The sequence below is a fragment of the Cucurbita pepo genome, chromosome 3 (assembly GCF_057944985.1).
Source record: "Cucurbita pepo subsp. pepo isolate OVF chromosome 3, ASM5794498v1, whole genome shotgun sequence".
Taxonomy (NCBI): Eukaryota; Viridiplantae; Streptophyta; class Magnoliopsida; order Cucurbitales; family Cucurbitaceae; genus Cucurbita; species Cucurbita pepo.
Window position 1 is genome coordinate 18514340 of NC_141800.1, and position 24576 is coordinate 18538915.

The 24576-nt window shown below is 36.4% G+C and overlaps 3 protein-coding genes and 1 pseudogene across 6 annotated transcripts; all 4 read left to right on the forward strand.

Moving 5' to 3' along the window:
• The first annotated feature begins 5834 nt into the window (after positions 1-5834).
• LOC111790311 (auxin-responsive protein SAUR32 pseudogene) lies at positions 5835-6579 on the forward strand (annotated as a pseudogene).
• A 2199-nt stretch (positions 6580-8778) lies between these two features.
• Positions 8779-11808, forward strand: LOC111790618 (rho GTPase-activating protein 3). Its single transcript, XM_023671598.2, has 5 exons — positions 8779-9452; positions 10265-10385; positions 10477-10596; positions 10757-10987; positions 11114-11808. The coding sequence occupies exons 1-5, from the start codon at positions 8983-8985 to the stop codon at positions 11678-11680; spliced, it is 1509 nt and encodes a 502-aa protein (XP_023527366.2). The 5' UTR covers positions 8779-8982; the 3' UTR covers positions 11681-11808.
• A 38-nt stretch (positions 11809-11846) lies between these two features.
• Positions 11847-18560, forward strand: LOC111790625 (DHHC-type zinc finger family protein). 3 transcript variants are annotated; one of them, XR_002814506.2, is made up of 10 exons: positions 11847-12439; positions 12748-12970; positions 13135-13226; positions 13817-13946; positions 14044-14129; positions 14545-14610; positions 15019-15166; positions 15789-15914; positions 17581-18203; positions 18321-18560. XR_002814506.2 is itself a non-coding variant. In XM_023671610.2 (8 exons), the coding sequence occupies exons 1-7, from the start codon at positions 12248-12250 to the stop codon at positions 15133-15135; spliced, it is 906 nt and encodes a 301-aa protein (XP_023527378.1). In that variant the 5' UTR covers positions 11847-12247; the 3' UTR covers positions 15136-15166; positions 15789-16559. The 3 variants fall into 3 exon arrangements, 2 of the variants coding, with proteins under 2 accessions (XP_023527378.1, XP_023527379.1); XM_023671610.2 differs by lacking the exons at positions 17581-18203; positions 18321-18560 and having other exon boundaries at positions 15789-16559; XM_023671611.2 differs by lacking the exons at positions 15789-15914; positions 17581-18203; positions 18321-18560 and having other exon boundaries at positions 15019-15323.
• Positions 18561-18732: 172 nt separating this feature from the next.
• On the forward strand, positions 18733-24464 carry LOC111790623 (CBL-interacting serine/threonine-protein kinase 9). 2 transcript variants are annotated; one of them, XM_023671608.2, is made up of 14 exons: positions 18733-19293; positions 19397-19459; positions 20708-20779; positions 20953-21060; positions 21155-21235; positions 21594-21647; positions 21783-21908; positions 21995-22084; positions 22380-22502; positions 23052-23159; positions 23498-23614; positions 23706-23762; positions 23960-24034; positions 24143-24464. In XM_023671608.2, exons 1-14 carry the CDS (start codon positions 19117-19119, stop codon positions 24215-24217), a joined length of 1326 nt encoding a protein of 441 aa, XP_023527376.1. In that variant the 5' UTR covers positions 18733-19116; the 3' UTR covers positions 24218-24464. The 2 variants fall into 2 exon arrangements, with proteins under 2 accessions (XP_023527376.1, XP_086978533.1); XM_087122407.1 differs by lacking the exon at positions 21155-21235.
• The last annotated feature ends 112 nt before the right edge of the window (positions 24465-24576 follow it).

The window sequence follows — 24576 nt, forward strand, 5'->3', positions numbered from 1 at the left end:
TTGTTATACTCGGTTTTATTATATTTAATAATTCAGTTAAAGTAGAAGATTAAGATTCACGGGTTGGGTTGAAAAATAAAAGAAAGGGACATGGAATTGTATTGTATAATACAGAGATGAATTGGGAAATGGTTGAAGGGTGTGTCAGTTTGGGCAACTTTGGATGAGACAGTGGTAGGAAAGCGAGTGTAGACCCTCCTCTGTCGTTTTGACCTCTCACTCTCTCTTTCTCTCTCTACAAAGTAAACATTTTCAAGAGTAAGAGAGACAAACCCATTTTAAAAGTTGGAAAGGAAGAGAGAGAGTGAGAGAGAGTTAGGGTTATGTTCATGTTTATGTCTGTCTGTGTCTCTCTCTCTCTCTCTCTCTCTCTCTCTCTCTCTCTCTATCTCTCTCTTCTGAGGTGGTGAGGGCCATTTGTCGGTCATCTCCTCGAATTCCTCGCACTGTCTATAAAGTTAAACACGGCATACGAGGGTCCCTCATTTTCATACACATTCAGAAAAAACTTTTTCAAAATTTCCTTTTTTATGGGTTTAATTAAAAACCCAAACGGGGAATTCAAAAATTGAATGAGATTGATAACAAAAAGTGGACAAAAATATTTAATGGGAATTGGATTATCGGGCAGCTCAATAACTCAACCACTCCTCTGACTTCTCTTCCTCCTTTACTTTTTGATTCCCTTTCTAAATACATTAATTGTATGTCCGTTCTCTCTTCCTTTTTCCCCTCTCTCTCTCTCTGGATTTCAATCGTTTCGTCATGTCCGTATCACCACAATCCATCCAACGGTCTCTATTAATCAAAAGTTTACACCTTTCGCTTCTCCACCAATGATCATTCCAACCCCATCAATCTCTAAATCTTGAAACAGAAGTTTTCAATAATGTGGTTGTCATTGCTTTTGAAAAAATTTACTCATGGCTAAAGTACCCTCGAAGCCCATCTTTATAAATCCGGACCACAGTCGCAGCATGGGCAAGCATGTCCAGGTCGGCCACAGATTGACCCGAGGACTTCAGCCTGACCAAGTTTTATATTACTCGTTCGTATAAGCATTAAGTGTTACACATAGCACCATACTGATACACGAGAGATTATGGGATCGGACCTCTCTTGCTGATCCATTCTCAATCTGTTTGGTTAGATTTACGCATAAATAGTGATTATGAATTAATGATGGTTAAGTGCAAATTGTAGATCTGTATGTGTCTTTTAGAACCGTTGGATAAGAAATTGAAAACGGGGTTGGAAGAGAGAGGGTGCATGGGGTCGTGGTCATGTCTAGAAGTGAAAAGTGAGGCCCAGGTGGTGGGTCTAAGTCCACCCCCATGTTTTTGTCTTTTACAGCGTTGGCTTTTCACTCCTTTTTTTCCTCTTCTTATAACCCTTCCAAACCCCCAACCCTTTCTCACTTTCATAATTATCAAATTTTCTCCCTCTCTCTCTCTCTCTCTCTGACTCGTTCTTTCTCATCCCCCTTGAAGAGGGGCGAAACTCTAGGGGGAGAGAGATAAGGGGAAAAAAATAAGATAACCCAGAGCCAAATATTGCTCGAGGGTTTTAGAGCTTTTTTTAAGGGTACGAAGATCTGAAGAAAAAATGGAGGTTTTTTTTTTTCTTTTGAGGGGAATGTTGTCTGGCTCGAGGACAATTCTTTTGATCCATTTTAATTCTCTTTGATTTTATTTTTTCGGTTATAATTTGGTTCATTATTGTCGTCGGACCAGGCTTCATTCCCCCCAATTGCTTGTCTCCATTCCTGATCCACTCTCTCAAATGCTGCTGGTTTTCCGATCAAACAAGGTTTAATCTTTCCATTCCTTTTAGTTCATTCCCCATTTTGGCTTTGTGGGTTCTTGATATAATTTAATGCTCTCGCTGTTAAATCACCAGGTGTTGATCTTTCTTTTTTGGTATTTACAGCAATTAATTGTGTTAAGATTGTGTTAGTTATGTTGAGTGGAGATCTGAGGGCTATAATGATGGAGTTATTTGACTGTTCTTCTTCTTCCTCTTTTTTTTTTTTTTTTTTTTTTTTTATCTTTTTCTAATTGAGCTATGATGGTGTTTTGTTGTCAGTCTAGACCCTTTTCTCTCTACAATTATTACACAGATTTCCCTCATGATGGCTTTGAGTATCCCATCTGTCTCTTTCTGCCATTTTCTCAGATCTCTCCTCTTAAAATTTCCCCAACATTGTCTCACCATTTCTCACTTTTTTTTTCCCTCTCGCTTTCTCTCTCTGATTTCTCTTCTTTCAGCTTCTTCTTCTACTCCTGCTTGATGTTTGGCCCCAACATTATATTTTTTCAAAAAAAAAAAAAGTCTTTCTTTTAACTCTTATTTAACCCATATTTTTGTCTTCCATTTGGGTTTTCACAGTACAAATGCAAAGATCATTTATCTCTTTTTCCGCCCCACACTTACATTTGAACTTAACAACATGAACTCCACATTATTAGCTTGTGTTTCAAACTCTGTTTGTTTGCTCCTTTCCCGCTTAGTGTTATCCTTTACTAGATTAGATTGATTTTCTCATCTAACTGCCAACTGCTTAGTTCTACTTCTCTTTTGAGGGTTATTTATACACATTACATTCAAGCAAAATATTAGAAGCTAACTTTTGCATTTTTGCAAGGGAAAAAAGAATCCCATTTGACGAAATAACTGAAACTTGAATTTGTTATTTCTTGACCTTATTCACTACTCATTTTATCATCATTTTTGTGTGCTTACCAGTTCTTCGCCGCTCTGTGTTTTGATCATATAAAGAGGTTGCTAGAGAGAGAAAGAGAGTCCAAATGTTTTAACTTTGAAGTTTTAATCCAGGTTCCTCAAGTCTAAGCTTCTTATATTATACTTTCTTTTTGGGATTTTAAGAAGTAATGCATTAGGAAGCAAGATTATTATTATCCTTTTCATTGCTTACAGAAGAAAAAATCATTTTGTTGATTTAAACTTCTTTCTTTTAAAAGTGAAGTGCTGAAAAGAAGAGTAAAAAGTAAATGCTGTCTGATTAAAGAAGTAAATGCCTCTTTTTGACTCTTATTTAGGTATCTAACTTTTAATGGCATTGTTTGATCCCCACACGCATACATAAAGCCTTTGCTTTCTTTAAAAAAAAATGAAATGATTAACCCACAAATCATGCATTGTTGAGTGCGAGCCACATCGATGGTCCAAAAATTAAAAAGTTATCTGGTTTATGTGTTTTTTTTTTTTTATCTGAAAGAAAGCAAAGACTTGACTTGCCAAACGATGAACGGTTTGAAGCTTTTTATAGCTTTGTCTCTTGATATCATATAAATCTCCGAAGCCTTTTAGGAGACTGATCAAAGAAGACTATTCTCCATTGGATACATGTAATTTCAACGACGACCCCAGCCAGGTAAATCATCATAAAATTATGTTTTTTTGGCACTGATTTGATTTGTGGTTGGAATCCATGGATGAACATGAAGCATGCAGTTTGAATTTGAAAAACGGCATTTTGGTTCATATATTTTGCTGGATTTTATTTTATGGTTTTTAATGACTGGAAAGAGACAGACATTAGTTATTGACTTTGAATTGGTTGGTTTTTTTTGTTTTTTTGTTTTTGGTACTATTTGGATTTTGAAAATGATGAGAGAGTTCATTGAAAAGGTAAAAAGTCAAATTTTGAAGTTGTAGGACTATGTGCTGTAGGTACCCTTCTCCAACAAAAAGGTTGCAGGCCGCCCCCCTCTCAGGAGGGGTAGAATTGTCTTTGGAAATTTGTGACTCCAATAAAAAAAGTTTTTTTTTTTTTTAACTTTTGAAAATGCTTTTTAAAAAACTCGTCTCGTACATTTCTTTTAACTATTAGTGCTTAGTAACAAAATACTTTTGATTTAGAAAAATAAATAAATTTCAAAAGTTGGACTGGACCTTTAGCTGCTCTAATTATCCTGATTAAAACGATATCCTCAGGTTAATTGGGCCCAGCCCAACATCTGACCCATTATTAGCCCAAAATGGTCAAAAGCTTATTGGGCACTCCCAAAGACCTTCCTTCATTTTAGAAAATGAACATCCCATTATTATAAAATATTATTTTTCTCTGTTTTTCTGGATAAGATTATGTCCATTACTAAATTAACGATTATTTTATTTTATTAGAAGCCTAAGAAAATGTCCATTACTAAAACTAAGCAATCACAATAAATTTGCAATTCCAAATAGCACTAACAAAGTAAAATAGAGAGAAAAAAAAAAAAACGAATCCATAATTTTCAACAAACATCATTATTGTTCTTTTCTTAATTCCTAATTAGTGCTCTTTCTTTTCTTTCTATTTTTTACCATAAACAAATAGCCCCTTACCAAAATTTATTAGTCTTAATTAGTTCTTTTTCTGTTAAAAAAAAAATCTGTGTTTATTGTAACGTGTCTTTATTTGTACTAGAAGTAACACCATTTCTGATCAATTAAATTAAAAAAAAAAATATATATATATATATATATTGTTTAGTAAGTAGTAGTTGATAGTACTTGAGTGGATGTCCTCAAAAGAAAATATCTGTGATTTTAAAATTAAATTAAAAGAAAGATTCACTCTTTAAAAATTCAACCAAATATACCAAACCTATTCCATATCTTACTTATAATAATCCCTTCGAATTTCTAAATTTTTTCTTTTAGTTTAGTGATAATTTAGAAATTATATATATATGGGTTTAATTTGATTTGGTCGCCCGTTTCAATCTTTAAAGAATCTTCCTTATTTAAGATGCTTTTACCACCAAACCTTTATCGCAAATTTTAATATTCTTTCTCTAAAGTGTGATGTGCTACCAATACCATTAATCAACACACCCTACTAGTATTAGAGTAAAAACTTCTTAGGAGGTTTAGGTAAAAATTAAGACTTGAAACATGTTAACTCACTCAAAAATATCAAATTGCTGTCCATAATCCCTATTTTTATTCAATATTCTAATGAATGAATTTTGGATATTATATATATTTTTGGTTGGTAATTTAAGCTATTTTGTGGTGTAGGGGGGGAAAGAAGATAGATTAATTGTGGAAGCAATTGAATCCTTACGTAGAGGGGAAGGAGAGTTGACGAATACAGTAAGACCATAATGTAGATGTTAAATATTACCTGTCGACTTGTCGTTTCCCTCTCTCTGCCCTTCACAGAACGACAGCTCATCCTCATGTCGCCTCTTCCAATTCTGTGGGCCCCTCCCACTTATCCACGTGTCCTCCTTCCTTCCACATGCGCGCTTCCCATACACGTGTCTTCTCTTTTGTTGCTTCTACAATACGCCGTCGTATTGCTCAAGACCCCCCCCCCCCCCATTGAAGAAGTAATTGAAGGAATACTTTCTCCTCCACGCACCCACGCGCCTTATAATATTCTGCTTTTTTTTTTTTAGGCCCGTCTGGAAACTTCATTTTTTTCAAAGAAAAAAATAAAACAAAATTAATTTTTCTAATTTTCATAATAAATAGTGATTTTACTAAAATGTTGGAATAATTGTATTAATTATAGTTTGACCAGGTAAGTTGGTTTTGTGAAATAAATAAAGCTTTTATTATTCCCTCGAAAATCACAAACTAGTTGAACATGAACCTTTTCACATTTCATTTAATTACAAAAATACATATTGTCCGCTCCCTCTTCTATTTGTATGGCCTGAAAAAAGAAGATTATAATAAGTATTTATTATTTGAAAAGTTTTTATTCATTATTTAGAAAGAATAGTAATTAAATAGAAAAAGGAAAAGGAAAAATGAAAGAAGTGGATGCTTTTGGGGGAACCCACAGGGCCACACCCGGTTCCACTTTCTATGGCTTTGAATTGACTCCCAATTTCCTATATAACCCAACCCTAATTCCCTCTCTTTCTCTCTGTAATGTAATGCAACGTAATGTAATGTAATGTAATTAACACACAACTCAGCCATGCCCATTCCCGATCTCTCTCCGAATTCCGCCTCCTCCGCCTCCTCCGCCTCCTCCGCCTCCCCTGTTTCTCTCCTAATTCCCCATGCCTCTCCCTCTGATCCCTGGCCTTTCCCCCTCTGAATTTCCACCTCTACCAATCCCTTTTCCCTTTCTCCCTTCCCGTACCGACTAATACACCTAATTATCGCCCTCGGGATGGGCGGTGGAGAGAGACGACGCCAGCACTCCGCCGCCGCCGCCGTCCCCAAAGGCTGCTTGGCGGTCCGAGTGGGGCAGAAGGAGGAAGAGCAGCAGAGATTTGTGGTCCCGGTTATGTACTTCAATCACCCGCGCTTCATGCAACTTCTCAAAGAGGCGGAGGAGGAGTACGGATTCGATCAGAAGGGGACCATCGCCATTCCTTGCCACGTCGAGGAGTTCCGCCACGTCCAGGGCATGATTGACCGTGAAAATTCATTCCACCGCCGTCACCACCACCACCACCACCACCACCACGTCGGTTGCTTTCGGGTTTCATTCTGAACATCGAATAAAATTCAGACTGTAAATTTTTGGTTGTCTTAAGATCCTTTTCGGAATCGCAGTGTATAATCATCGCAACCCAATCTATATATTAATACCCAATTTCAACTTTCCTTCTTTTCTTCAAATTAATTCATTCTTTAAATCCCATTTTAATTTCAAATAATAATTTAAAATTTGTTTAATTTTTTTTTGAATAAAACTTGGAAAAGTGGCACACACTCGTACAAGATTCCAATGGAATAAACCTCTTTTTGTTAATAAATAAATAAATTAAAAAAAAAAAAAAAAAAAAAGTTGATTCGGTTGTTCCTTATTAAAACAATTTCAGCATTATTAAATACCAAATTGCTTTTTGTCATTTCAATTTTCATTGAAAAGGTTCTAAACGAATCATAACTTATTTATTTATGTTCCTAATAGCAAGGGATGTAGAGAAATATTAGTAGTAGGTGGTCACGGTCTCTCAAATATGTGGCGAAATTCAATTGAGTTATGATATGAACGTTAAATCATTTTATTTATGAAAATATGAAAAATAAAATACGATTAAAATTTTGAGTGTAGCTCTGTGTTTTGTGGAGGACAAAACCCAAAACCCAAAACATAACTTTTGGCCCATTAGATGTGAAGCCCAGCCCACAACCAAGTCGTAACAACCAGAATAATTATAATTATAAATTATAATTATAATTATATATACAAAGTTTGGATTTTAGTGGTTGTGGTTAAGGCATGAACATAATAAAATGATCCAACCAATCCACCATCTCCGGGAAATTTTCTCCTTCTCTGTCCTTGCGTCATCACTCATCTCATTTAGGAATTTCTACCTGTTTTCTCTTCTGTTTGGAATAGATTATAACGAATTATAAACATTACTAGTGTGTATAAAATAATGTATAAATAAAAACAAAATGATGGTTGACAACCAAACCAATTGGTAGTTGGGTAGAAGTGAGAGGAACAAAATCATTGTTTGGTTTTACCTAATTAAAGGAGATTTTTTCAACAAATTCCTTCTTTCTTTCTTTCTTCTTTTTATAATCAAAACTAAATTTCACTCCAATATTTTTTCCATCACTTCTTCAACAATAAAATCAATTTATAAGTTAAAGTTTTGTTATTTAGGAATCTAATAATGTTATTTAATAATAATTAAAGAGAATAATCATGAGAAAATTACATATTTGACCTTTAAAATAGAATCCACTTAAAATTCGAAAATGCAAGGTAATTTACAAATTTGGAGAGGGACCGCATAAGGGGCACCGTGCGTTCAACATCATGCGGTGGCGGAGGACTGACAGGTAACTGTATTCCGTGACATTTCCGGCCCGCTTCACGTGTCTATATCATTTTATATTTAATGTCATGTGTCTACTAATTGCTACTCTACCCCACTTCCCATTTTATTAAATTATTTAATTAAAATGCACACTTTTTTTTCTTTTTTTTTTCCTTAAAATAATAATAATAATAATAATAATAATAATAATAATTCTCTCTCCCTTTTTATCATACTCTAATTCTTTTTTCTAATTAAAATTTTTAAAAATTACATTCTGTGTTAATAAGGTTATTATTAGTGGGTAATGTTATTTGTTACTCTAAGTAGAATGATTACAAAGCTTAGGTTAATTAATTAATGAGTAATGGTGGTTGTGGGGGGTAAAATTCGGGTTTTGGAGTTGGGAACAATGGAAGGGTCCAAAAGGACCACAACCCCATGTGCCCATCTCACTCTCCTTAACCATACATAATTACACATTATTTCATAATAAATCCAAATCCCCTTTTTACCACACAAAATCCCCCTCCCCCTTTCATATCCACTATGCATTTTCCCCCTTAATACAATATTAAAATTCAGCTACAAATTTGATACCTTGCTTGAAATTCAGCTACAATTTTATTAAAGAAATGTGAAATATATAACAATAATAATAATAGAATCTAAACACCATTCAACTAGTTAAGGTAAGGGCATAGTAATTCTAAAGTGGTATGGTGAGAGGGTTTGGGGAGGGTATACAAATGGAGTAATCGGTAGAAAGGCATTGATGAGACAGGCAACAGGTTTGCACTTGGGGGAGTGTACAGCGCCAAAAAATCAAAGACACATGAGAAGTGGCAATGATTCGAAGCAAAAGGGGTCCCATTTCCAAATGCTGCTGCTATCTATCTATCTTTCTTTCTTCCCCTCCATTTCCATTTCCATGTCCATTTCCATGTCCATTTCCACTCTGTAATGTATACCAAAAACAGGGATAAAGCTTCCAAAACTTAATCACACCAACAAAATTTAACAAATTCCACACTCATTTGCAAACCAGTTGTCTTTATTCCCCTTTCCTCTCTTCTCTCTCCCTCCCCCCCATTAAATCTTTTTTGTTCATTCATTCATCTATCCATCATCCTCCTCTTCCTCTCCGCCTCCCCCTCAACCAAATCAAACCCTCTTCTCTCAACAAACCAAACACAACCCACAATTTGTTTTCAAGCGACTATCACAAATGACTCGCTTATTTCGATCCAAATCGTGCGGACACGTCAGAGTTCCGGAATTTAAGCCGCCGCCTCCGCCGCCGAGCTCTTATTATGATAGTGACGATGAGGAGGAGGAAGAAGAAGAAGAAGACGAGGAGGAGGAAGAAGAGGACGATTACTATGGAGATGGGGTAAATGAAAATGGGTATGCCTTGGTTTTGACGAATTCGGTCTCTGATAGTGATGAGGACAAGCAGGAGGGAGCTACGCCGCATAGTAATAATGGGAGTCAGTTTCCGATTCTTGACATTTTGGTGACGGCACTGCGGAAATCCTTGGTTTGCAGTGTGGAAACGGATGAAGTTTGTTCCATGGATATTAGCTCGCCGGTGAATGTGAGGCATGTTTCTCATGTTACGTTCGATAGGTTCAATGGGTTTCTGGGTTTGCCTTCAGAATTCGAGCCTGAGGTACCAACCAGAGTGCCTAGCGCCAGGTGAGCTCTTTTGTGAAATTCGTTTCTTCTCTGCAAAGAATTCGGGTTACTGTTTTTGGAAATGGGATTGTCGTTAAATTGGAAATAAGTTACTCTTTTAGCTGTTTGAAGGAGTTCTGAAAACTTTGGTCAAATTGAAGGCAAAAACGGGGAAATCCAAGAGGGGAACTCATAGTTTACTGGCTTTCATTGATTTTCGTGGATTGCCCATTCTTTTTCTTTGTATTGAAATCATTTGGAAGCTTTGAATTTTAGGTTTCATGTTTCGCATTTCACTTTTACCATATGTCATATCTCTGTCTCTTGAGGTTTCTTGAAATACGTGCGATCTCAGAGGTAGATGTGAAGCTGCAACTTTTGAGGGACCACGACAGGTGATGTTTGGAAGGCATTCCAAAGTTCCAAAGAGGGCCGGTTGCTTTAGAATGCCTTTCCTAAAACATAGAATCTGCTTTGCACATCCTTTTAGTTGAATAAGTTCCAGCACTACAACCAGGACACGGAATGTCCACGTGTTGTGTTTCTCTCTCTCAATGTTTATCATGTATAACATCCAAAGAATCCTTGGCTTTCTGAGCTTGGTTTTACTGAAGAGGGGAATAATATTGAACTTTCTTTGGATTATGAGACCTTATATGCAAAAGTGAAGGAGTTTTGAGCAAGAGTAAGAGCAATTCATGAAGGATGGATGCTTCTAATTCAACTAGGATACCCTTTTCAACTTAAACATTGCTAATTCAAATTGAAATCTGTTTACTTCCCTCTATGTTAAGTAATTACTCATAAATCTCAATTGCATGCTTGTGATCCAGTGCTAGCGTATTCGGAGTTTCTGCGAACTCAATGCAGTGTTCTTTTGATGATAGAGGAAATAGTGTGCCAACAATCCTTCTTATGATGCAAAAACGGCTGTATTCAGAGGGAGGTCTAAAGGTGTGTATCCATCACCCTTGGTACAATAATCTAGCTTGCTGACTTCACTATTCCAAAACTTTTAACTATTTTTTTTTTGTCACTTTTGAAGGCAGAAGGAATATTTCGAATAAATGCTGAGAATAGTCAGGAAGAGTTTGTTCGAACTCAACTAAACAGTGGCGTAGTGCCACGAGGCATCGATGTTCACTGTTTAGCAGGCTTGATCAAGGTATTTTCATAGTTAAGCTTTTAACTGATATCATCAACCTTCCTTTCTTTAAGGTTTACTCCCAAATTTGGATCTGCGAAGCAAATTGATATTCATGGCTTCTTGTTTTCATCATATTTTTGTATGATCTTATTAGAGGTAGTTTTTGTGTCATCTACAGGCATGGCTTAGAGAGCTCCCTACAGGGGTGCTTGATACACTAACCCCAGAACAAGTGATGCATTGCAACACAGAGGAAGACTGCACTCAACTTGTTAAGCTACTCCCTCCCATGGAAGCTGCTATCCTTGACTGGGCTATCAATTTGATGGCAGATGTTGTGCAACAGGAGACACACAACAAGATGAATGCACGCAACATTGCTATGGTTTTTGCACCAAACATGACTCAGGTGTGTGTGTGTGTGTGTGTGTGTGTGTGGCGGGGTAGATGATAATCTCTTTCTAGTAGGCTAGCAATATCACAAATATAGCTCTACTCTTATGAACTAAAAAGCAATTCTATGAATTTGGTGCAGATGGCTGATCCTTTGACTGCACTAATTCATGCTGTACAAGTAATGAATTTGTTGAAGACCCTTATTCTTAAGATCCTCCAAGAAAGGGAAGAATCAGAAGGCAAGCAGCCGTCTTCTTGCTTGGATACTCCTAACCCCGAGATCAATAGGACGTCTTCAAACTCAACCAGTGGCAAATCCACGGAGCAACCGCCAAATTCGGTTGCGAACGCTGCAAGTTTCAATAGAGTTGACTACAGTTCTGGAGGGAAATTCGAAAGCTTTGAAGAGAAAGACGAAGAAGAAGAAGAAGAAGAAGAAGAAGAAGAAGAAGAAGAAGAAGAAGAAGAAGAAGAAGAAGAAGAAGAAGAAGAAGAAGAACAATACCATTCGGCCTCTGGAAGAAGTACTCCGATTCGATACGGAGTCGGGGGATTACAAAGCGGGTGCAGAGAAGGAGGATATGAAACAAGTGAGTGGCTAAGCCTGAGAAAAGGGGTGAGGAAGCTATGCAGGCACCCTGTGTTTCAGCTGAGCAAGTCGAGCAAGAAGAGTAGAAGTTTTGGAGTTGTAAGTTGTAAGTATTAGGAAATGAGGAAGAAAGTGAGTGGATTGCTTGCTTGTGCTTGTAGTGGGGTTTGTGTAAACAAACAGAGTTGTAATAATACACAGATGCGAGTGTTTGATTATAATATAACCCTTCCCAACTTCATTCATTTCAAATCTTCCTCTCCTTCTCTTCTCATTCTAACACCTTTCTGCTTCATTCCAAAACCATTCCTTTCTTTTAATAACTATCACCTATAATTAAATCAATTAGGGTTGTCGAAATTTTGCAAATTTAAACCTAATTTCAAGCCGTACCAACTGAGAAACAATACAACAAGTCGAATTGAGTCTCAAATGCTACGCAAATTTAGCTAATTTCCCCTCTTGAACACGCTTCGATCTCTTCCCGCTGGTGGGGACTCTGCAAATCTCGTCGGAACTTTATTTCTTCTTTAATTTCTCCAGAGGAAGTTCTACGCTATTGCTAATCAAGGGACGGAGTTAAATCTGGCGTCCGATATCTGGAAGCGACTTTTCGCGCCAAGAAGCAGAAGATCTGCTCCAATTGTTCCGATTCTTCGCCTTGGTCGGCAATTCAATCAAAGAATGGAAGTTATCAACCCTTTCAAGCTCTGTTCGGGCCTCAAGTTCCTTGGCTACTTCATGATTGTCTTGGTTTTCGCCATTGTTGCAGTGTCCTACGATGCGGTTGTAGTGCTCACCTGGGGTCCCAAATTACTCGTCGGCGGCTTCGACTCCTTCCTCGCGTTCTCTATCATCATTTTGTTTCATGTTCTGGTACTGATTCTATACACTTCAATTTTTTGGGTTATTCTACTAGATTTTCAGTGTTCATTTGGAGTGTTTAACTTCAAACGAGTCCAAGTGCCTTAGAAGTGAACTGTTCGCGTTTGTTGAACTTAGTTGTGCATCCATTAAATAGTAGAGTCCAAGCTGGTTGCATTTCGTAGTCTGTTTTCATTTTAGGATTTTCCGCTGTAGAAGCCTCTACAAATGGGATCATACATTTTTCAGTTAGATGCACAATGATGCTTATTCTGATGGGCGGAACTTTGACATTGAGACAAACTGTGTGAACTCTGCAGCTTTTACTCTTGTCGTGGAGCTACTTTATGGTACTCCTCGAAGATCCTGGTTCCGTACCGGAAAATTGGACATTGGCAAGTGAAGCAGAGAATATGGAGGCTGGTAGTTCGTCATTGCCGGAACAGGCACCAATGGATTTAGATGGTGCCGGGAGAAGACCTACGACCTATTGTCGTCGATGCCAAAATGGAAAACCACCACGCTGTCATCATTGCTCCGTTTGTATGCTACTCAACTCCAACACTATTCCTGCATCTCTTTATTTGTTCACACCACCCCATGGATTCTATTTATTTCTCTGGATTTATTTATGAATGTTACTTCACTCTTAATATTTACTTTGACAATTATTGAAGGCACTTAAATGTTGCTATAATGATCTGTAGGTCAAAGATGTGTTCTTAAGATGGATCATCATTGTATTTGGGTGGTTAATTGTGTTGGAGCACGAAACTACAAATTCTTTCTTCTTTTCTTGGTAAAATCTCAACCCACCTCCTGACTGTTAGCTACAGACTTTTTTTTTTTGGTCTTAGTATTTTTTCTTACCCTTTTTTGTAGCATGGAAAATCCATAGAAATATGGAAGTAGAGTTATTGGTCTCCGTTACATTTGACTGAACTCAGCATGATAAGGTTGTTGTTTTTGGAATGTGCACAGAATATGGAGTAGTTGCATCGGTAAAGATGAAAGATTGTTTATTGGTGTCACATGTAATTCCTTAGAGATGGATAATTTGGTTATTTATTCTTTCGTAAGCTCACCAGAAGAAGATCGATATAATCTTAAATGAAACAAGCTGGTGAAATTGCTTCGTCTTCTATTTTGTGATTTCCTTTCTTGAAGTTTATAATAACTGAAGTTCAAAATTGTTTTGTCCTATCATGTTTAGCAAAATAGATTTCTCTCATATTTATAATCAATGTATAATACAAGACTTGGCTTGGATTATAAAGCTTGTAGAAAATTATATTGTATATATGTATGTGTTATATATATATATACATACATATATATAGCTGAGTGAAATCTCTTTGTTAACTTACTTGCCCCCTGCTTCCCCCCAAGCTTTACACATTCTTGGAGACAACAATGGATACACTTGTTTTGCTGCCTAGTTTTATCAAATTTTTTGATGAAGCTAAGAGCCACACCGGTTCTTCTCCTGCCAATCTTGTAATCCTTTTTTTAGCTTTTGGTAAGAAACTCAGCTGGTTTACAGTTTATGTTTCTATAATGTTAAACTTAACCCTTCCATTTTCCAACATTTTTTATGTGTCTTTACCTTGATGCAGTTCTTAATTTAGCCTTCGCACTCAGTCTTCTTTGTTTCGTAGTTATGCATGCATCTCTCCTGATGAGCAACACAACATCAGTTGAGGTAATGAGGTTTAAGTCTTCACTTGTTTTTTATTTCTCTTTAATTGTTCTGCTTCATATTGGATTATCAATTTTTCCTCCAGGCCCCATCTGGTGATTGCTGTTTTAACCTCATTTATTCCTCTAGCATTCTCTATTTTGTTAGTCTTTTCCCACAAGTGCAAGATGTCTGTTACTTGGTGGAATTAGAATAGCTGGATTATTGGTCACAAATAAGATAAAGAACATTCTTATAACATTCTTTCAAGCGTGCATCATTGTAACCTCAAATTTAAGTAAACCACAAATAAGATAAAGAACATTCTTATACTAATTTCAGTCAGTGGTTATGGAGACCTGCATGTCTTATTTAGCTCTGCAGATGCCAGTCTTCCCTTTTTACTTGCAAAGGTGCTCATTCACTATTACATTTTCAGGTTCACGAGAAGAGAAGAGCAAGTCAATGGAAGTATGACCTAGGAAAGAAGAAAAATTTTGAGCAGGTAATACACATTTGCATATGCCATCTTGAATTGTTCCCTCACTAATATATAATAATTTTCACATCTGTAGGATTAAGAATCATCTTATATGTTTGTTGTGAAAATATTTCTACTTCTATTTGTTTGCTACGATTTTATATTATCTGGGGAAAGCATAGTTTTACGTCCCTTGCTGAATCAGGAGGCAGCAGTTTGTGATGGAAACAGAAACGGACATATTACTGGTTTCCTCTGTGAAGAGGGGGAAAGAAAAAACAAGACACCACAATGTTATTCTGGGATTTTATTTGAACTCGATGCCTCTGAATACATTTGTTGCATCCTCTCGTGGGATTTTATTTGACAGAATCTAGTCTCATATTTAGATCTTATATTGATGTTGTGTCTCGTGTTCTTTACTCCATTAAGGTATTCGGGACAAAGGCAGCACTGTGGCTTTTCCCATTGTTTTCGAAGGAGGATTTGGAGAAAATTCCTGCACTTCGAGGCTTGGAATTCCCAATTCGTTCTGATATGGAGGCTTGACACCTTTTCCTTTTACTCCACTCAGTGTAATGTATAGTCTTAATTTCCTTTAAACAATCACGCATGAAACCTTGTTCTATGTATGGCTTTCTTTGGGTGTGTCTATTTGTAAATTTGACATTCTTTCAGAGAAGATGTAGTAAACGGCTAAAGGTTCTCAGAGGTAATGCTATGTTTTTTTTAGTCGCTTTGCACTGAGCTGAATAGTCATTTCGAAGCATGCACTAGTTTTTTTTTTTTTTTTTTTTTTTTTTGCATATATGAGCCTTTCATAATCTTTCTGGGGAAATCAAGTTTTTTCTCGTAATTGGATGTACTGATATTCATGTTTTGGGAGATACTAATTCATCAGCCAAAAATAATTGTAACTTCTGATTGCAAAATTTTCTTGCTTTAAAATTCCTATTTGCATATAAAAAAGAAAAAAGAAAAAAGAAAAGACTTCTCATTATATAATAGTAACATGTAAATCTTGGTCAAATCATGACAACTAGGGCAGGCGGGTCCCTTTGAAACCAACTAGAACAGGCCTTAGAGGAGACAAGCCTCCCTAGAATTGGTGGAGGTGGAGCCCCCAATCCCCCCCCCCCCCCCCCCCCCCCCCCCCAAAAAAAAAAAAAAAGTGTGAAATCTTGATCATCATCTAATTTCAGGTGGTCCATCGTGATCCAAGGATGAAACTAAAGAAGAAGAAGTTGTGTCCATGGAAGTGCAGAAACTGGAGATGGAAACAGAGATCAAAACGAAGATGGGAGCAATCATCAGAACAAGGCTAAAAGGTACCATCCACTGTTGCTTCTGTGATCTATGGAACCGAACCGCCCACCAACCCATCAAAACCCCCCCCGACACACTCACCAAAACTAAAACCAGACATGCCCACACAGATTTAAGCCCTCTATTCTTCTGCCTCTTCTGCTCTCCCTCCCCCTTCATCACACCTTCAGTTTCTGTTCCCACCTGCATTTCTCTTGTGCGACAATCGATAGGTAGAAGAAAAACTCACAAATGATCCATTGGAAGAAAACCCAGTTACTCTTATTTGCTAGCTTTAATAGGAAAGACCTGTGTTGTAATTGAAGATATCAGAGAGAGAGAGAGAGAGAGAGAGAGAGAGATTGGGAGAGGGACATTTGGTAGCAAAATAAGAGAGTCGCATTGAGTATAACGTCACGCGTAGCTTATCAAAGTTGGTTTTGTCAATTAAAGGATTATAAATATGGATGAAAGAGAAGGATTGGCACTTGTTGGGAGGGATCAGTACTTGGCGTAGCTTGTATCTGGGGTAGAGTTTGATTGATTTATTGCCTTTGATGACATTATGTGCCACGGCACCCACCTGACTACTCCCCCTTCTCTTCTTCATTATTGTTTCTCCTCTCCTGTTCAACCTTCTATTCCTACCTTTAATTACTCTTCATTCATATGTCTGAATCTGAATGTATTTAAGGTTACATTAGTTTCTAATGTCCACTCATAAATGAAAACAAACACATCACTATACGAGAGTAACTAAGCCTCTAATCTAGCATTCTGCTTTCCTTCTAGTTACCCTTCAACTTTGCATTTGGTTTCAACAATTTTACCCATAATGTTTGCATCTGGTTTCGTTAGGTCCCTCCATTGTATTTACTACTTTTGTTTAATTATTGGAAACGTTTATTTTAACTTAGTTTTGAAATTCCTCTCTCTTCTTTCTCCCTGTCCACTTTTCCATCTTTAGTTGCCATCGTGGGAGACCCTAAATTTAACTAAAATGAAACCCAACTTAAATCTTAGTGAGTAAAAGAGTAATTTTTGAGTGGAAGTAGATTAGTCAACTCTTTCAAATGCATCTGCGTCATAGAAGCATTCATTCCAACTCAGCCTGCCCTGGATTCTTACATAAGTTAAAAACCACTTATTTCTTACTCATATTTAGAAAAGGAAACAGCCCAACTATCACAAAAAAGTCCTCCTTTTGAGACACCCATTAAAACCTGAACAACCAAAACCCTAAACAGATCAAGACAAGACACTGTCTCTTTCTTTATGCAGGCATGGGAGAAGAACTCATGACACCTCCTTATTTGGGTTGGACAGAATAAAATTACAATAGTTTTGTGAAGAACACAACTGGGTTAGCTTCATATCATTATAATATTAGGAAGCTAAGACAGCAGTTTAAGTATAATTATAATCAATCATATCATATTTTATTTTTTTGAACAGAATTTGAGCAAAAAATTTGGCCTTCCTCCTAAGATTCTATTCCACACGCAAGCATGCTTCACTAATCATTTTGTTTTTCTTATCTCACTTTCGTCTCTCAGAAGTTAGCAATTGATATGCAAGCTTTGAAGTAGATACAATGCAAAATTATGTGGGTTTATGAAACATCAATAGGTCGAAGTTTATGGGGTTTTCAAACCTGATATTTATCTGATATTTTAAACTCTTTTGCAGGGGAAACATCTGCGGCCTTGTGACCTAAAAAACTTGAAAAAGAAGATAGAGGAAGAATCGAGTGTGATGAAAGAGTTACATTATATGTAGTTGATCATCAAATTTGAACAGATTTTTGGATGGCCGTAGTATTTTGATTTTGATCCATGGAAGTCATCGAAATGGGTTGATCCATGAAAGCAGAGATGAGAAGAGAGATGATAACAAATATGGGTGTAGTCATCAAAATAAGACCAAAAGGTACCATCCATAGTTGTCTGTTTGTAGGATGAAAGCGAAACTCCCACCAACCAAACACAACCCCTCCCACCATGCTTGTCACTGCCATGGAAACCACCCAAGTTGCCATCTTACAGCTCTTCATATTCTCCTTCATTGCCGACTCCATTGCAAGTCCAGCTTCTTCTCCACCCCCTGCAAATCCCCATGTTTTTTGACCCATTACACACTAGGCCCTTAACAAGAACTGGATATGAGTGAAGCAAAAAGAATGAAGAAAAAGAAAACAGAGGGAGAAAGAGATGAGTGCAAAGGGGTTTTGAGGATTTGGCAAGTAATTGTTGACATGATACAAAGCGTGAGATTTTATCAAGGTTTGAAATTAGCATCAGCAATTGGCGTAGGTATCTACGGTTAGATTTTTATTGCCATTTATGCTATAATGTGATTTGATTCATTGTTTCTCATAAATCTGAGATCATCTTTGGAGCCAAGTTTTTTTTGTTTTTTTGTTTTTGTAGGTTGAGATGCAAATCCAATGGAGTTATTAGTGGGAGGTGAGGTCTGGTTGAGGCATTATTCCAAAAGCTTGGTGCCTCCAGACTATGGAAAACACCCAACAGAATTAAAAACTTAACCAAAATATCATAAACAAACCAACCAGCATATTTCTATGAGCGCAACCTGTTTGTTTCACTCTCCAACTTTTACTTCAAAACTTTTTTGAACATTCAATTGTTTTTTAAGCACATTTTTTTTTTACTTGTGCTTGAAATTTTATGTTGGATGGTTTATTCAAACTTTTAGAAATAGTTTTGATGGCGGAAACTATTTAAGAAATGTATTAATAGGAGTTGAGGAGACGTAGAGTTAATGAATGGAATATTCTAAGAATTAATGAATGGTCAATTTTAAAATCATAACGAAAACAAATGAACAAACTTGAAAGCAAAAGATGTGGAATTAATTAAAGATGAAAGAAAGAAGCACAGCCACGGAATATTCTCCGTTGGCTCTCCAAAATTGCAATGCCAAGAGGCTAAGCATTGGATTTGGACGACGACGGACGGACGGACCCACGTTATCCAATACGCCTCTCTTTCTTTCTCTTCGCGCGCTTCATTCCTCCCATCCGTTTCTCTCTCCTTCTCTTCCAATTCCCATCCTTCTTTTCCTGTAATCCAAACAAACTTTTTTTTTTTTTTTTTTTTTTTTTGAGATTGTTCCCTCGACTCTTTAACCGTAAGGGATCAGCAAATTTGGGGTGTTTTTGTTTTCTCCATTTTTATTCTTTTTGTTTTGCCGACGTGGTGGAGAATGAACGTGAAAACTCCGGCGACGAGGACTCGTGTTGGGAAGTACGAGCTCGGCAAAACCCTCGGCGAAGGCACTTTTGCTAAGGTCAAGTTCGCGAAGAATGTTGAGAATGGTGATTATGTCGCCATCAAGATTCTCGACCGGGAACAAGTTCTTCGCCACAAGATGGTCGAGCAGGTATGGTGGTCTTCCTTGTTTTATGGGTTTTTTTTTTTTGTTGGTTGTTGATAAGTCAGATCCTTCGAATTGAGTTTATTAACGATGACGACGACGATGGCAGATTAAAAGAGAGATATCGACTCTGAAAGTTATCAAGCATCCGAACGTTGCTAAGATTTATGAGGTACCATGATCAGTTTACCCTGATTTCATTTCCTTGTACAGTTCGACATTGTTTGTTTTCTTGTATAAATCACAGGTTCACGTACTCTCTCTCTCTCTATATATTTTAAAAAGTGTGGTTCATTATGCTTCAAGATTAAAATGAATTGGAAAGTTTGGTTACCACTAGTTTGGCATGAAAGGTTACTAGGATAAGCTTGAGTGAGCGTCGGATTGTTGGTATGGACTTCCTTCTCTTGAAAATGTTGAATTGAACGCCGAATATCTAGGATTTAGTATCTTACCAATTTCCTTGGCAAACAAATGTAGTACTTCAAATAACTACCTCATAAGATTAGTCAAGGTATGTATAAGTTGGCCCAGATACTCATATTAAAAAAAAAAAAAAAAAAAAATCAATATTCAAAGTCAATGTATGAGATTGTAGTGGCTTGATTATTATGATGAAAGATACCCTACGTATGGATATACAAAGCCATTGTAAGATTAAAATTTGAGTGCGTTCATGGAATTAGTGTTCGATTCTAATGTTTAGTTGCACTGTGACAGTCTTTTTGTTTGCACATTGCTTACCTTTTCTAGATTTAGCTTGGATTGTTGCCACTAGATTTGACCTTTTTTTATATAAGGTATATGCTTTCATTTTTTTTTTTCAATGAAAGCATGGTTTTCATTTTTAAAAAACAGTCTTGGATTCTTTATTTTATCTTATTGTTTTTTATTCTAATCTTCATTTGTAGCTCTTTTGGTTTTGTGTGGCTTTTGCCATTCTTTCCCATTTTCATAGATGATGGCCCCTGTAGTTGTAAATATGCACGTTTTCTTCCCTTGGTATATATCTTAATTAGTCGAAAAGTTATATTTAGCATGTTGTAAGAGGTTTTTTATTGTTGTCTATGAAAACTTCATTCAAGTTGGTCATTAAAAATTCTAAAGGCAGCAACAAGACCGCATAATTTTACTGGATTACCGGTTACATTGGCTTGGCCTTCACTAAGGTGCTTTGCTTGATGATATAAAATTGTACTTTTTTTACCCAGTTCTTACACTTTATAATGGTACATCGGGCAGCAAGATAAATAGTAGTTTTATTTTCCCATTCTTTGTTCATAAAAGAGCAAGGGGTATAGATTCGTGTGAAAGACACTTTTCTTTATACATTGTTTTCAATTTTACGGTCAAACAAGTGAGAAGAAAATAAGATACATTTTGGATGCGTGAATTTGAATTCTTCTGTTCATGTTGATAGGTTATGGCAAGCAAATCAAAAATCTACATTGTTCTTGAGTTTGTGGATGGAGGCGAGCTTTTTGACAAAATAGTAAGACAAAGTTGATGAGATTCATATTCATATTTGTATTTTACATCTGTACTTGGATGTTCTCTATAGATCATTATCTAAATTTACTTTTATGACAATCTCCTAACCCAAGAGATTCTGTATTAACAGCCATTAGTACACTATTTAGATTTCTTGGACACTTTTATTTTTAGGCCGCAAAGGGAAGGCTCAAAGAGGACGAGGCAAGGAAATATTTCCAGCAACTTATTAATGCTGTAGATTACTGCCATAGTAGAGGAGTGTACCATCGAGATCTGAAGGTATTAATTGATATCCTGATCTTTTTAGAAACTGAACTTAGCGTTTTCAAGAAAAATGGTGGTGTTTACTTTATTGTTCTGTCTGCTTTTGCAGCCTGAAAATCTTCTTTTAGATTCACATGATGTTCTTAAGGTGTCAGATTTTGGATTGAGTGCATTTTCACAGCAAGTACGAGTGAGTATTACACATTTTTCCAGGGGTTCTTTTAACATTGTTTCTGTCCAGTATTCTGTGTTCTTCTTCCTACAGCTTGATTATTCTCCATTTGCTGATTACTTCTTATTTTAACTTTAGTTTCTTACCTTGTGAGGAACAAAATTAAATAATGGAAATGATAGTGTAAGTAGGAGATGTTTGAAGCTTCTTCCCTTGAATATTTCTTTGAAAAGAAGTATTATAGTTTACATCAGATGTCTCAAATGTAGATTGAGATTGCTGCTTCCTTTTGGTATCAGATTTCACTCCTTTAGCCATTAGGCATTAGCTTTCTGTTTTATATAATGTCAAGGGATCATCAACACTATTGTTGCAGGGGGATGGTCTTCTTCACACTGCCTGTGGGACCCCAAACTACGTAGCTCCCGAGGTGTGCATATATGCTTCTTATTTCGATTATCCATTTGGGAGGATTTTGTATTTTGGTATCAGAATAAAGATTGTTAATTATAATTCTATAAAATGTGTGCTAAGTTTTGCCTTTGATTTTGATATACTACGTCAGGTCTTCAACGATAAAGGTTATGATGGTACATCATCTGATATTTGGTCATGCGGGGTCATTCTCTTTGTTCTTATGGCTGGCTTCTTGCCTTTTGACGAGCCAAATCTGATGTGTTTGTATACGAAAGTTAGTCCTTGTTTTGTTTTGTTTTGGTTTTTTCCTACATATACAGATAGCGCCTGTTCTCAGAGTACATATGATATGAAATTCAGATTTCGAAGGCTGATTTCTGCTTTCCATCATGGTTCTCAAATGGCGCTAAAAAACTTGTTCGCCGCATTCTTGATCCCCACCCTCTTACTGTAAGTTTATAACTCCTGTTTTAATGTACTCTCATTTTAGGTGTGATCTTTTGTATCTGTTTTCTTTTTTTTTTTTTTTTTTTTTTTTTTTGTTTTGTCATGATCCGAAATAATAACATTCCTAGGTGCATGATTAGAGAGGAGGAATTGATGCCTCAAATATTGTTGTATGTCCAAAGTTGTGATTTTGGAGCCGAAAATGATTTAACTGTTACTTTGTATCTTGTTAAAAAAAAAAAAAAAAGATTTAACCATTACATTTTTCAAACTCTCATTTTTTTTCATTTCTCTGCAGCGAATAACGATAGCCGAAATTCAAGAAGATGCATGGTTCAAGAAGGGCTACACACCTGCTCAATTTGAAGTGGAAGAGGATATAACTCTCGATGATGTAGATGCCGCTTTTAGCAGCTCGAGGGTGAGAATTTTATTACTAAACAATGTCATTGAGCCACAGATTAATGTAGTGAAAGTGAGAGTCCAGATGCCCTCATTACTGGGATTATCAATATGTTTTGAAGCATGTGGTTGACTCACTCGAAGAATTAGCAGACCAGAAAATATTTGATAAGAAACAAAACCACTAGGTTAAAGTATTCGTATAATTAAATTTATCCTACCTATCTGCCTAAACTTCTTGGTTAAATGGTGATTTAATATGGAGTCTTATTCACATTTCCTCCCCAACTAATATTGATTTCTACTTGTTAGGCCATCTACAAATTTTCAAGCCCACAAGTGAGAGGGGAGTGTTAAAGTTTTGATATAATTAAATTCATCATACCCATGAGTTTAATCTTTTGAGTTGATGGGTGATTTTAACACACTTATATCAAAATCCTTCCCTAAATAAAGTCAGTTCATAATATTTCTTAAATCTCCTGTTTTTCTTCTCCATGCACACTTGATTTAATCATATAAACACTAAAGTTTCTTCTAAGTTGTTACTTTAAAATTTTTATTCCAGGAACATCTTGTGACAGAAAGAAAAGAGAAGCCAATGTCCATGAACGCTTTTGAGCTCATCTCTAGGTCACCTGGTTTCAGTCTTGAAAATCTATTTGAGAAGCAGAAGGTACTTATATAGTAGTATTTATAATAATTCTACGGTTAGTGAATTGATATCACATGTATCAATTGCAATGCACCAAGTTAAATACTTTTTTTTCTTGGGCTGTTGAATCTGTACAAGATACATTTTCATTTTGAACTCTGATGTCAAATTTCACCTTAATTCTACCTAGCTACAACTTGTAAGCCAAATTTTTGCTGATGAAATGATAATATTGCAATAAATGAGCTGAGGATATCCTATTTCTTGTGAGGGGTATGTGCACGTTAGATTGGTTTGATGACTAATTAATTCTTTGGAGGACATCAATTCTTTTGATTTATTTTTATTTTTATTTTTAGACTGTTACAAAGAGAGAAACCCGTTTTACTTCGCAAAGTCCTGCAAATGAGATCATGTCGAAGATTGAAGAAACGGCGAAACCGATGGGGTTCAATGTACGAAAACGGGACTACAAGGTAACCCTATATTGACAACATGTGTAAGATTTTTATGTTTCTGAGATGAGTTTTGTTAGAACTCTTGTAATGAGGTTTGATGCCACTGCAGATGAAGTTACAAGGTGACAAGACTGGGAGGAAAGGACACCTCTCCATAGCTACTGAGGTATAGAAGAAAATATTATTACTGCTTAACATTATTAACCAATCTCAAACATCAAACTCACTTCAATACGATGCGAAAAGACGAGCTTCTAGGGAGTCTTCGTTCAGAATTGCCACCAATAGAGCTTTATTTGAAGTTCTATGGCTTCCTGTCAACATCTGATCTGATGCCAAACATTTTTGCCATTTGAACTCCAGGTGTTTGAGGTGGCACCTTCCTTGCATATGGTGGAGCTTCGGAAGACGAGTGGCGATACGCTCGAGTTTCACAAGGCATGTCAATCAGTATTCTTAGTTGAAATTGGAAAGTAAACACATAATTTCAAAGCTAAATTATACAAATGCTGTTTACTAATGTGCTTTTGGATTTGCATACGACAGTTCTACAAAAGTTTCTCTTCAGGATTGAAAGACATTGTGTGGAGAACTGATGAAAATACTGTTGAAGGGAGCTGATCTTTCTCTCTCTCTCTCTCTCTCTCTATCTCTCTCTCTCTCCTCATAACGCCGTTTTGAAGTTGATTCTTGAGATGCATTGCAGGTATCTCCTGTCGTCCAATCACCAACGTCGAAAAGAGAGGACTACATATTATAGAAGCCTAAGGAAATCTGTACTTTTTTTCTTGTTTCTCAAGAACTCGTTGAACACAGTAATTGTACAAATAATCAAAGTTTCTGTAATAAAAGATTTGATTTAACACTAGTTTTGCTTTTGCTTTTGCTTTTGCTTCTGCTTTCATCATCTGTTGGGTACATTTAGAGTATTAAGACTCAAAACAGAGCATGACTTGTAATTGATATGTACTTTGAGGTGG

Excerpts from the sequence above, each read along its gene's own strand:
- LOC111790618 (XM_023671598.2), top strand. The coding sequence starts at position 8,983 with ATGACTCGCTTATTTCGATCCAAATCGTGCGGACACGTCAGAGTTCCG. Across the intron at positions 9,453-10,264 it reads ACCAGAGTGCCTAGCGCCAG|TGCTAGCGTATTCGGAGTTT; the intron begins GTGAGCTCTTTT and ends CTTGTGATCCAG. Across the intron at positions 10,386-10,476 it reads ATTCAGAGGGAGGTCTAAAG|GCAGAAGGAATATTTCGAAT; the intron begins GTGTGTATCCAT and ends TCACTTTTGAAG.
- LOC111790625 (XM_023671610.2), top strand. The coding sequence starts at position 12,248 with ATGGAAGTTATCAACCCTTTCAAGCTCTGTTCGGGCCTCAAGTTCCTT. Across the intron at positions 12,440-12,747 it reads TCATTTTGTTTCATGTTCTG|CTTTTACTCTTGTCGTGGAG; the intron begins GTACTGATTCTA and ends TGAACTCTGCAG. Across the intron at positions 12,971-13,134 it reads CTGTCATCATTGCTCCGTTT|GTCAAAGATGTGTTCTTAAG; the intron begins GTATGCTACTCA and ends AATGATCTGTAG.
- LOC111790623 (XM_023671608.2), top strand. The coding sequence starts at position 19,117 with ATGAACGTGAAAACTCCGGCGACGAGGACTCGTGTTGGGAAGTACGAG. Across the intron at positions 21,061-21,154 it reads TGTACCATCGAGATCTGAAG|CCTGAAAATCTTCTTTTAGA; the intron begins GTATTAATTGAT and ends CTGCTTTTGCAG. Across the intron at positions 23,615-23,705 it reads TACGAAAACGGGACTACAAG|ATGAAGTTACAAGGTGACAA; the intron begins GTAACCCTATAT and ends ATGCCACTGCAG.